The 12,138-nt window shown below is 49.6% G+C and overlaps 1 protein-coding gene across 4 annotated transcripts; it reads right to left on the reverse strand.

Moving 5' to 3' along the window:
• LOC148838847 (ceramide kinase) lies at positions 1-12,138 on the reverse strand. Of its 4 annotated transcripts, none has more exons than XM_088905895.1 (13): positions 11,725-12,138; positions 9,447-9,551; positions 8,828-8,953; positions 4,396-4,524; positions 4,068-4,131; positions 3,481-3,626; positions 3,326-3,400; positions 2,787-2,939; positions 2,486-2,591; positions 2,128-2,219; positions 1,596-1,813; positions 1,051-1,162; positions 1-779 (listed from the first exon to the last, which is right to left on the reverse strand). In XM_088905895.1, coding segments are annotated over exons 1-13 (1,440 nt in total). In that variant the 5' UTR covers positions 11,837-12,138; the 3' UTR covers positions 1-777. The 4 variants fall into 4 exon arrangements, with proteins under 4 accessions (XP_088762021.1, XP_088762007.1, XP_088762013.1 ...); XM_088905881.1 differs by having other exon boundaries at positions 891-1,162; positions 11,725-12,127; XM_088905887.1 differs by having other exon boundaries at positions 4,294-4,524; positions 11,725-12,089.

Below are 12,138 nucleotides of genomic sequence, written 5' to 3' on the forward strand. Positions count from 1 at the left end.
TTTGTTTCAAAAGGCACAATTTAATTCCTATTTTATTGCGATTTCAAATTATAATACACATTTTTACAAAGCCACATACACATTTGATTAAACAAATGGACAACACCTACATCTATAAAACAATATAAAAAAAGTCCTGGAAAGGAATGTCTTATGGGGATCACAAGCACATGGAAGCTCAGCCCGAATGTGACCGGCCCCCCGGCCCCCAGCCCCCGGAGGGGCACAGATCTGCCAGAGCTGATCTCCATCGGGAAAAGAGCCCGTCTGCAGGTTTACAGAGTGTCTGCAGTGTGGGCCTGCCCTCGTTGAAACTCTGATGGACCCCTGATCATCTTCCTCTCTTAAGAAGGAATATTAATGGAAGTAAAACAAAGACAAAGAAAGGGTCTTCTGCCGAGCGCCATAAAAATAACAGTACACTGAACCACTGACGAGAGAGAAATGGCTCAGGAGACAGTCCTTCACATTTTCGTGTCACTGCACTGAGCTGTGTCAACAGCTGTGAACTTCCGGCACAGGTGAACCCCTCCAGTCTGGCCGTAGATACCCAAGGTTCTCAGTGCGTGTCAAGTGACCCAAACCCACTAACAGCCCTTTCCTGGTGCGGCCCCGTGTCAGCACAGCCCCTGTGGCAGCAGCAGTCCCCCAGGAGCAACGTTTTCTCTCTGCTCTGCAGCAGGTGGGCAGGTCACCTACAGAGCAGCCGCACATCCTTGTTCTTCTTGAACGGCCCCTCAATCCCACGAGCAAACAGTCGGATTAGCTGGCAGTGCACTCTGGAAGCACAGACACACGGCTCTGGTCAGCTCACGCTCGCACACGAGCACACCCGCACACACATCTCTGGCCAGCCCGCACAGATGAGGGCCCTGCCACAGACAGCTCACCTGGCCAGTATAGCAGTGTGTGGCAGCACCTCTCCATCGCAGTTCCAGCAGGAGCGAGAGCGAACGTCTCCACAAACTCCACACAGGACCTGCTTCTTCCTTCTCTCCAGCCTCTTCGTCGCCGAGCCGCTGTCTCTCTCTGCCACTGGCTGGTACTTACACACGTCAGCTGTGGGACTCTGTTCTTCATCATCTTCATCATCCTCCTCTTCATGGGGAGGAGAAAACCTCAGTGCCTTGACTCGGTAGACATCGACAAAGGGGAGATCAAACTGCCAGACAGAGAGAGAAGGGTCAATACACACCTACTACACACTGACACTGTCCTGCTACACACAGAGAGAGAGGGTTTAATAAACACACTCCTCCTGCATACTACTGTACACTGACACTGCACCGAGAGAGAGAGAGAGAGAGAGAGAGAGAGAGAGAGAGAGAGAGAGAGAGAGAGAGAGAGAGAGAGAGAGAGAGAGAGAGGGTTAATACACACTCCTCCTGCACACTACTGTACACTGACACTGCACTGAGAGAGAGGGGTTAATACACACACTCCTCCTGCACACTACTGTACACTGACACTGCACTGAGAGAGAGGGGGGTTAATACACATATTCCCCTCACCACTGAACACTGTGTCTGTCCGTGTGAGCTGTCCAGAGGTGCGTGTGTCTGTCTGTACCTTTTAGCTCCCGCTCCCTCTCTCACCTGGTCCTTGTTGTTGGTGTGCCGGCTCAGGTGTGTCAGGAAGGACCAGCGAGAACACTGCCTGACCAGGATGAGGTCAGCGGTGCCATCGGCCAGGTGGGCAGAAGGAGACAAGCCGTCAGGGCTCTTGGGACAGGCGCTGGACATGCAGGTCAGGTTGATTGCTCGGAAACGGCCCTCCACAGTGTGCCACTGCCCCTCTCCATCACTGGAACTCGCTTCATAGAGAGGCCATTAATGAGCAGTGTACACTAACACTGCACCAAGAGGGAAATACGGACTTGGGCTCTACATGGTGTATTGCACTTCTCTTTATGCACCGTGATTCCCTGTCATTTCAATACACCTGTTTTGAATCTTGTGGCTGTGGCAGACAGGAGGGGACAGAAAGGGGGAAACACGTGCCTCTACACTGCTGGACACCGGCACTGCACAGATACAGAGAGCAGTCAGTACTGAAGCAGCAGGTGAAACAAGGCAGGGCTTTTGCTCAGCTGTGAAGTGCTCAGGGCTCTGAAGCAGTAGCTCTTACCTGGAGACTGGAAGCTGTCCTGGGAGAGAGTGTCCAGAGAAGAATCTGTCTGGCTGCAAAGCCGCTCTGTACTCTCGGAGCACACCAGACACCTGCAAGCACAGACAGACTGCTCAACTCCAGGACAGACAAGCATTCTTCACTGAGGAGAGAGTTCTGACACAGCACAGGGGCTTGGGGCAAGAAGAAAGTTACCCCCCTGGCTAGGCACTAATTAGCTTGTACAGAAGTATTTTTTTCCTAATGCCTAGCTGGTGTAAAGGTATATTTACCTTGTGCAATTATTCATTTACTCTGTGTACGTCATGGCATTTATGTAGTGCAGAAGGGTTTTTCACCAGAACGGAACGGTTTTTACCCTGAGCGACAGCGCGTTTTGTCTCGGGGGCTGGAAGTCTGATTGTCTGCTAACAGGTACTCTACAGTTCCCCGATAGGAACGATTACTCAGGAACATCATCAGACCTGAAAGAAGGAAAGAGCTTGTTAACACACTACTCTCCGACGTGCAGAGAAACTACTCTGACACAGGAGAGGAGGCCAATGACAGACACAGATCAGCAGACTCTGACAGAGGCAGCCCAGAGAAGAGAGACAGAGGAGGAAAAAGACAGGACAGAAGAAAAGAGCCTGGGAGAGGGAGAGAGAGTGTTCCCTGACCCGAGTAGTCATATCTGACCGGTCCCATCCAGCGGCGCCTGTCACTATCCTCCAGCACATCACCATAGAAACCATATCCCACCAGCGAGACGGAGTAGCGGACCAGCTGGTTCCGATGATGCACTGAGCACACGTCCAGGGGCTGGTCGTCACCTAGGAGAGACGGAGCAGTCGGTGTCACTGACCAATGATTGAGCAAGCCCTAATGTGATTTCACACTGCACACAGTCTGATTTATTATACCTTGAGGCAGAAAGGGTGGGTTTTACCTTGTTGATTCGATGTATTAACTTTGTTTTCCCAAGGATGTACCATTCTTTTGCCATGACTTATTTAACTGTGCAATATTTTAATAAACTTATGCAGGTGGATGCTGGATGGTGGTGGTGGAGGGAATCCCCATTACCTGTAAAGCGCTATAAAGTGCTTTGTGTGGAGAGTCCAGAAAAGTGCTACATAAGTGTAAGCAATTATTGCATGACATCCCACAGTAACCTTTATTGAGAGTAGCTGTGTGACTGAGCGGCCTGCTGGGTTACCTATGATGATGTGAAGGGCAGAGGTGATGGGGTCATTCACTCCCACTGTGGCAAAGCACACGCAGTCTGTGGACCCTGAGGGATGCAAACACACACAGCAGGGTTATGCAGGTGCCTGCAACAGCACAGGCTGGAGCCCCAGGGACCAGACCTACCTGCAGGGATGATGCCTATCCTCAGACTGCAGGGCTGCAGGGTCACTGTGGGGTCATGCTCTGATATCCCCGCCTCCAGCTGTGTCCGTCCAATCAGGCCATGCATCAGCTCACTGAACATTCCATCCCCGCCCACACACACCAGCCTGCACACAGACACCGAAGCGTCATTCACTGATACACACATCTGTGTGGACGTAAAGGCTTTTACATGAAGTTGCACAGTGCAAGTGTGTTCACAGTTGTCATATCATACAATAATCTGTCAGCTATGGAATCAGAAGAGATGACTTAATTAATTCTGACAAATCACATCGACCAATAATAAGCAGGGAATGCTCTAACCCTAGAGTTAGAAGGCTCATTTCAGAACTGTATTACGTGGTCCTGTGGGATTTTTTTATTTCTGTTTAAATTGCATCATAGCCTTTTGGCTGTACTAAATTAATACAAAATAAGAATTATTGAAATGAATAACTGTTTTTTCATTTAGGTTTGAAAAGTGAAATACACAAGGATGGACTGTTAATGCAAAGAATACAGAAAATGGCAGCCTGTGAGAAGACCCCCATCCCTCCCTCACTCACCCGTCAAACCCACCCAGGTCCTTCTTCAGGATGTGGTCCCTGGCCTGGTTTGCTCTCTCCGTTTCTAGCAGAGACAGGAAAGTAAGAGGTGTCCAGCCTCTGGAACAGAGAGTCTGAAACTGGGAAATTTGCAGGAGTCTTGTAAACTATCGCTCTGTTTTTTTTTCCCAATATTTCCCTTGTCTTCTCCATCTGCCCCTTCTCTCCCACCCTCTTTCTGCCTCACCTGCATCTCTGCTGCCTCCCCTGTCTTCCCCACACCAGCCTCCCGTCCCTCCAATCCAGACCATAAAGAAAGTCCAAAAGAGTCCGTCCCTCCCTCTCTCACCAACCACATGTGTGCTGATGCCTGCCAGCTCAAACAGGGGCACGATCTGCGACTGGTAGATCTTCCGACCACACCTCCGCCCCCCGAAGGGGTTAATAAACACCAGCAGCCGGCGAGGACGAGTGTCACCTGAGAGAAGAGAAGGAAAGAGAGGGGTTAATACAGACACACTGACTGGACACTCCAGTACATGAACACTGCACTGAGAGAGAGAGGGGTTAATACAGACACACTGACTGGACACTCCAGTACATTAACACTGCACTGAGAGAGAGAGGGGTTAATACAGACACACCGACTGGACACTCCAGTACATTAACACTGCACTGAGAGAGAGGGGTTAATACAGACACACTGACTGGACACTCCAGTACATGAGCACTGCACTGAGAGAGAGAGAGAGGGGTTAATACACACACATTGACTGGACACTCCAGTACATGAACACTGCACTGAGAGAGAGAGGGGTTCATACAGACACACTGACTGGACACTCCAGTACATTAACACTGCACTGAGAGAGAGAGAGGGGTTAATACAGACACACTGACTGGACACTCCAGTACATGAACACTGCACTGAGAGAGAGGGGGGTTAATTCATCAGACAGAGTAGACTCTTCTCAAAGAGGCAGCTGGGAGGAGTGAAGCAGGAGGCACTGGCAGAGAGCGAGAAGGAAACAGTTGAATATTTCTCGAAAGGGAAGAATGCAAATAAAGTAGGTTCCCAACAGCATTAGAAAACAAGCTATTGCCTGACAGTTTCTGAAAAACACACAACACTGGGTCTTCTATACTTATTTACTGTTCTATATACAGAAATTAATTTCACCTATGGTGAAAGTAAAAATAAATTGCCTCATGAGGACCTCCTTGTTGATGTCTGTTTCTTAGGAGTTACTGTCTTTGTCAGAGCATCTCCTCAAATTTGGTTCTTCCAGTTAATATCTGTACACATATACGCAAAATTCTTTATTAAACAGTGGACCAGTCACTTTCAAAACATCATAATCTACCAAATTAAACTAAAAGAGCAGAAACACACATCAAAAACTATTTTAGTTTGTAAAAACTAGATCCAGTATTCTCTCTCCAGCCAGCCTGGTCCTTGTGGGTTGGCGTTAGCGCAAGGTTTAAGATAAGAGCAAGTTCAAAGTCAGCCTGTGGGTCAGGAGTACATTGGCACTGCTCATGCTGAGCAGTCCTGCTCTTGGATACTGGCAGATGTTCACACTGTATCCCTCCTTCTTTTGTCTCTCTCTATCGTGTGAGTCAACATTGTTATTAAACTTCTCATTGCCTCAGGTCAATAAAACATTTAATAGCAACACCACCCAAAGACATTCGCCCTGCTACCACAGCAACAGCTAGGGGAGTGTCGTCTCTCACGTGTCAGCAGTGACCCGTTTGTACTGGTGCGTATCAGAGGGCAGAGCGATCGAGTGTGCGCAGTGACCCGTTTGTACTGGTGCGTATCAGAGGGCAGAGCGATCGAGTGTGTGCAGTGACCCGTTTGTACTGGTGCGTATCAGAGGGCAGAGCGATCAAGTGTGCGCAGTGACCCGTTTGTACTGGTGCGTATCAGAGGGCAGAGTCGAGTGTGCGCAGTGACCTGTTTGTACTGGTGCGTATCAGAGGGCAGAGTCGAGTGTGCGCAGTGACCCCTTTGTACTGGTGCGTATCAGAGGGCAGAGTCGAGTGTGCGCAGTGACCCCTTTGTACTGGTGCGTATCAGAGGGCAGAGCGATCGAGTGTGCGCAGTGACCCCTTTGTACTGGTGCGTATCAGAGGGCAGAGCGATCGAGTGTGCGCAGTGACCCCTTTGTACTGGTGCGTATCAGAGGGCAGAGCGATCGAGTGTGCGCAGTGACCCCTTTGTACTGGTGCGTATCAGAGGGCAGAGCGATCGAGTGTGCGCAGTGACCCCTTTGTACTGATGCGTATCAGAGGGCAGAGCGATCGAGTGTGCGCAGTGACCGCTTTGTACTGGTGCGTATCAGATGGCAGAGTCGAGTGTGCGCAGTGACCCCTTTGTACTGGTGCGTATCAGAGGGCAGAGCGATCGAGTGTGCGCAGTGACCCGTTTGTACTGGTGCGTATCAGAGGGCAGAGCGATCGAGTGTTGCGCAGTGACCCCTTTGTACTGATGCGTATCAGAGGGCAGAGCGATCGAGTGTGCGCAGTGACCCCTTTGTACTGATGCGTATCAGAGGGCAGAGCGATCGAGTGTGCGCAGTAGCCCCTTTGTACTGGTGCGTATCAGAGGGCAGAGTCGAGTGTGCGCAGTGACCCCTTTGTACTGGTGCGTATCAGAGGGCAGAGCGATCGAGTGTGCGCAGTGACCCATTTGTACTGGTGCGTATCAGAGGGCAGAGTGATCGAGTGTGCGCAGTTACCCGTTTGTGCTGGTGCGTATCAGAGGGCAGAGCGATCGAGTGTGCGCAGTGACCCATTTGTACTGGTGCGTATCAGAGGGCAGAGCGATCGAGTGTGCGCAGTGACCCCTTTGTACTGGTGCGTATCAGAGGGCAGAGCGATCGAGTGTGCGCAGTGACCCCTTTGTACTGGTGCGTATCAGAGGGCAGAGCGATCGAGTGTGCGCAGTGACCCCTTTGTACTGATGCGTATCAGAGGGCAGAGCGATCGAGTGTGCGCAGTGACCGCTTTGTACTGGTGCGTATCAGAGGGCAGAGTCGAGTGTGTGCAGTGACCCCTTTGTACTGGTGCGTATCAGAGGGCAGAGCGATCGAGTGTGCGCAGTGACCCGTTTGTACTGGTGCGTATCAGAGGGCAGAGCGATCGAGTGTGCGCAGTGACCCCTTTGTACTGATGCGTATCAGAGGGCAGAGCGATCGAGTGTGCGCAGTGACCCCTTTGTACTGATGCGTATCAGAGGGCAGAGCCATCGAGTGTGCGCAGTGACCCCTTTGTACTGGTGCGTATCAGAGGGCAGAGTCGAGTGTGCGCAGTGACCCCTTTGTACTGGTGCGTATCAGAGGGCAGAGCGATCGAGTGTGCGCAGTGACCCATTTGTACTGGTGCGTATCAGAGGGCAGAGTGATCGAGTGTGCGCAGTTACCCGTTTGTACTGGTGCGTATCAGAGGGCAGAGCGATCAAATGTGCGCAGTGACCCGTTTGTACTGGTGCGTATCAGAGGGCAGAGTCGAGTGTGCGCAGTGACCCCTTTGTACTGGTGCGTATCAGAGGGCAGAGCGATCGAGTGTGCGCAGTGACCCTTTTGTACTGGTGCGTATCAGAGGGCAGAGCGATCGAGTGTGCGCAGTGACCCCTTTGTACTGGTGCGTATCAGAGGGCAGAGCGATCAAGTGTGCGCAGTGACCCCTTTGTACTGGTGCGTATCAGAGGGCAGAGTCGAGTGTGCGCAGTGACCCCTTTGTACTGGTGCGTATCAGAGGGCAGAGTCGAGTGTGCACAGTGCTGCACATCACAGTACACAGCACAGCGCCGCATCTTTGCTACATGCTTTTATGCATCAGCATCTCGATTATTGTACAACATACAATTGCACGGTATTCACATCATACCATAAAAAGAATACATCATCAGACCATACTAAAATACAATGTCTAAAAATAGTAATGATGGTGTCACAATTCCTACTGCATTTAGGACAGTGGCTCCACAGCCTTGCTACACAGCAGAATAAAATCCATTCACCCAAAGTCTGCCTCACTGAATCAGTGACAGTGCAAACACAAGGTGGAGTGGAGCATACTGTAGCATGAGAGCAGTTCATTGTGGTAAGGGGGCATGAGACCATTCAAAGCAAATTCAAAGCAAATTCAATGCAAGTAAGAGAATTTTGTATTGAATTCTTAATATTTCAGGGAGCCACATGTATCCCAAGGTCAAAAGTAGAAACTTTGGCAAAATACATTTGCATTACGCTTTGAGAAGCCACCTTTAAAGGCGCTATATAAAAAAGTTTATTATTATATTATTATTATTTAAAATCAAGAACAGGAAGAACTCCTTTACGAAAAAGGTCTGTGGGAGTCTAGAACAAGCTGCCCAGCAATGTTGCTGAAGCTAATATCCTACTTTTTTTCATAAAAATGTTAAAAAATAAAATGCTGGGCAAGATTCTTGGAACAATTAGCAACTAGTAACCAAAAGGGCTAGATTGATTAAATGGCCAAGGCAGAGGAAAGATATCTCCTTGCTGACATGACCACTGCAAAGAAATGTCTCCCAACACACAGAACTGATGACACTAACAGACAGACAACAGTGGAAAACATCAGACTGTATTACAGTGTAATACGACATGCATCAGTGACTTGAAGCCTCCTTGAGGAAACAGCTGGATGAACTTGGATCAACTGGATCAATTAGCCATTAACTACCAAACAAGCTAGATGAGCTCAATGCCTCCTCTCTTTGTATTGGAGCTTATATTCCAATGACTTACTGTGCTGCTGAACTCTGCTCCTCAGCCCGTTCACCCACTGGTCCCGCAGGTCCTGGCTGGGAGCCGTGAAGACAGTCCGCCCCACAGACCAGCGAGGACTCCTGCTGCTCCGCTGCACGTAAAACACTGGACACACGCAGACACGGGCCAGGGGTGGACACATGCACGCAGATACGGGCCAGACACACACCCAGACACAGGCCAGGGGTGGACACACGCACGCAGACACGGGACAAGACATGGTAAGACCCCACTGCTTTGATCATTCCTCTATGATGGCTGTAATTGCTGCCAAAAGGACTTCCACCAAATATTGAGCTCACTGGTCTGAATACTTGTGCAACTGACATTTCAATTACTGTAACTTATCTTTCTTCTAGAAGTCTTCAATTTAAACATTCAGATTTTGAATAAAATATTTGGTTGAAATAAAACATTAGGCATCATTTTGTAATTTTACCAAATGTGCCACCACAGTGTGGGTCTGAGTACTTCTGACATGCCTGTGTCACAGACTGGACGGTGCTGAGCTCAACGGTAGAATCAGGGGTGCTGCAGCTCCAGGCCACAGTGGGCTGCTCCACAGAGTATATAAGGCCTCGAGCCAAAGAGGACTCACCGGTGAAGTCTCTCACAGATTCCTCTTTGTTGCGGTTGGGCAGAATCTGCGTCTTCCCCTCTTCCACTGCAATCAGCTCCATCACTGGCACAACCTTCACCTTCTCTGCAGCACAACACAGAGAAGCTCAGTGTCCAGCAGTGCCTGGCAGGGAGACCCGACTCTCACTGCTCAGCCATCTTTAGAAGCACCACCAGCTCGTGGTAAACCTACCTTCCGATTTAAAGTAATTTTGTGCAGGAAAATATCAAAAACATATATGTCTATACATCAGTACAATATTACAAAAACCTAAAAAGGGATTATTACACTGCTGTGTGACTGTGTTCAGTGGAGAGGGGCAGTCACTAGTGCTGCTGGAACTGCTGCAGACAGGCCTTTAAGCATTAAGGTGAAAGCAGATTAAACACAGAGCCTACCATTACAGAAACAGGGTTCAACCAGAGCAGATGTTTAATTAATTGGTGATTCTTGGAATTACTTAGTTGCACTTAAGCCACCGTTTTACCAAAGACCTGCACTGGACTAGACAGAGGACAATCTCCTCTAGAGCAGTCTCCTGAGTCTCTCTGAATTGTCAGCTCTTTCAGAGGGTGAAGAAGGGACATCATGGTGCTGCTAAACACCAGGTGGATCAGTTCAACATGTCTCCCATGTGAGGAGCTGTTTAGAACTTGAGGTGACAGGCGCCACGCCGGAGTCCAGAGCCCCTGTGTCAGGTGAGGGTGTGGCTCCCATGATAAAGCTCAAGGGTGAAGGAGACAGGAGAAATGTGCGGGTAGCAGGGTGCTGCAGTCCAGCTCCCACAGCTTCTGCCTTGTGTTCGTGAGAGGCATTTTTCAAATATTTCCACTTGCTATTCTGAGACACTGAAACTGACAGAACCAGACAGACTAAGATCCCGGGCGAGGGGAGGTTTACTCCTTGTGCGTTCTGTCTAGCAACATCCCCGTCATTCCAGCAGAGCTGCCTGGTGAGGCTGCAGATCTGCGGCTTTTCAACCGGCAGCCACCTCTGCCCTGTGCGAGGACAGAGACAGACACCAGGACAGCCCAAAGTCCACATCCCTTCAGCTTATAAATGTTTCATCCTCAGCAACACTGTGCACACAGCTCTACGAGAAACAGAAACGTTGCCTTTGTTGGACAATAACTAATAGAGATGGAAGGAAATGGTTGATCAAAGAATGTTTTGTCCAAACCAAATCAAGATGTTTATTCTTTCCAGCTACCTTTATATCCATGCATGAGAATTCCCATTGTGAACATATATATACAATAGGTTTGTATTTATTTGTACAATAGGTTTGTATTTAAAGCTCACACCTGAAGAAGGCTCCACGGCTGAAACGTTGTGTTTTCTTTCTTCTTTTTTTTCAGCATGGAATAAACCTATTACTTGTTCCTTTGCAGCCTACGCATGCTGACGCAGCTACACACCTGAACATATATACACAATTCATTCTCTGTTTTTGGTCACATCATGTATTTGCCTTTGTCTGTTTTACTCAGTGCAGAGCCAACAGAAATGCCGTTTCTGCTGCCAGTTCCAGCTGCCATTCTGTGCCCAGGCTGTCCGAGCCCCAGCTCTGAACTCAGAGGTGTGCTGTGGGCTCAGCAGAGCCCATTCACAAGCCACAGACCGGAACCAGCCGACCAGCTGCAGGCTCTCGGGCAGCAGGTTCAGATCCTGGGTGGGGCACTGTTGTTGTTCCCTTGAGCAAAGAACAGCACTCAGACAGCTCCAGGAAACACAGCTCTCTAACTGGGTGCAAGCGTTAGTGAGTTTCGACTAATATAGCCCCAAATAAATTCAAACAGTAATAAGGACTACAACACAGTCCCGTGTGGCAGGACTCCTGCTGTCACCTCCTTCTCTAGGCTACATGGACAGTGTTCAGTGTATTCTAGCACACTTAAGACAGTCATTGGTGCCAGATTTCTTTCGATTAAAACAAGAGAATGGAAACCATAACACTGACAAAACATGCTGTCTTAAAGACTTCTCATGTCATCAACTCCATCACGAAATTTTAACCAGGTAACTGGCACTTCTCTTTCATTCAAATGATGCCGTAAGTAATCAGATCTGTGTCAGTTTCAATACAGCTGTAGTAATATCCATACCGGTGGGCAATAAGCTGAATAGTAAACAACAATCCCATGATAATACAAGATCTAGCCGTACATCTGCGTGGGAACCGTGAGCTGCTGCACTCGGCGACTCCGGAAGGGAAGAGACCAGCCTGGCGTGGCGCGCGGCCGGGTCGAGCCCTTACCCGGATCCTCGCGATTCCTGGGGTCCAGCGGGGTCCATCTGAAGTAGGACCAGCTCAGCAGGGCCGAGTACTTCTTCCTGCCCACCCGCAGACTCGACTGCACCCAATCCATTTCCTCGGCACCACCCAGCCTGGGTCTGATCGGGTCAAAACGCTGACAACGCGGCGTGGGAGGCGCGCTGCTCTCCGGTCACTAAGCTGGGATGTTTATTGTCTCCCTCCTCTCCTTGACCAGTGGAGTCCAGTCTCAGAGTGGCCGGTACTGCGCTGTACTGACAGGCAGACCACTTGTTATTAACAAGATTTCTGGTCGGAAACTAACCCTGCAATTTGTTTCCGTGGACTGTCCCCTCTACCTGTCCCCCTGTGTCCTGCGTGCCGGCCTCTCACCTGTGTTTTGAATGCCGCTCTCTG

This window comes from Atractosteus spatula, chromosome 2, assembly GCF_055471065.1.
Source record: "Atractosteus spatula isolate fAtrSpa1 chromosome 2, fAtrSpa1.hap1, whole genome shotgun sequence".
NCBI classification, from domain to species: Eukaryota; Metazoa; Chordata; class Actinopteri; order Semionotiformes; family Lepisosteidae; genus Atractosteus; species Atractosteus spatula.

Excerpts from the sequence above, each read along its gene's own strand:
- LOC148838847 (XM_088905872.1), bottom strand. The coding sequence starts at position 11,836 with ATGGATTGGGTGCAGTCGAGTCTGCGGGTGGGCAGGAAGAAGTACTCG. Across the intron at positions 4,132-4,293 it reads GGGAGGCAGCAGAGATGCAG|AAACGGAGAGAGCAAACCAG; the intron begins GTGAGGCAGAAA and ends TGTCTCTGCTAG. Across the intron at positions 2,592-2,786 it reads GGTCAGATATGACTACTCGG|GTCTGATGATGTTCCTGAGT; the intron begins GTCAGGGAACAC and ends TCCTTCTTTCAG.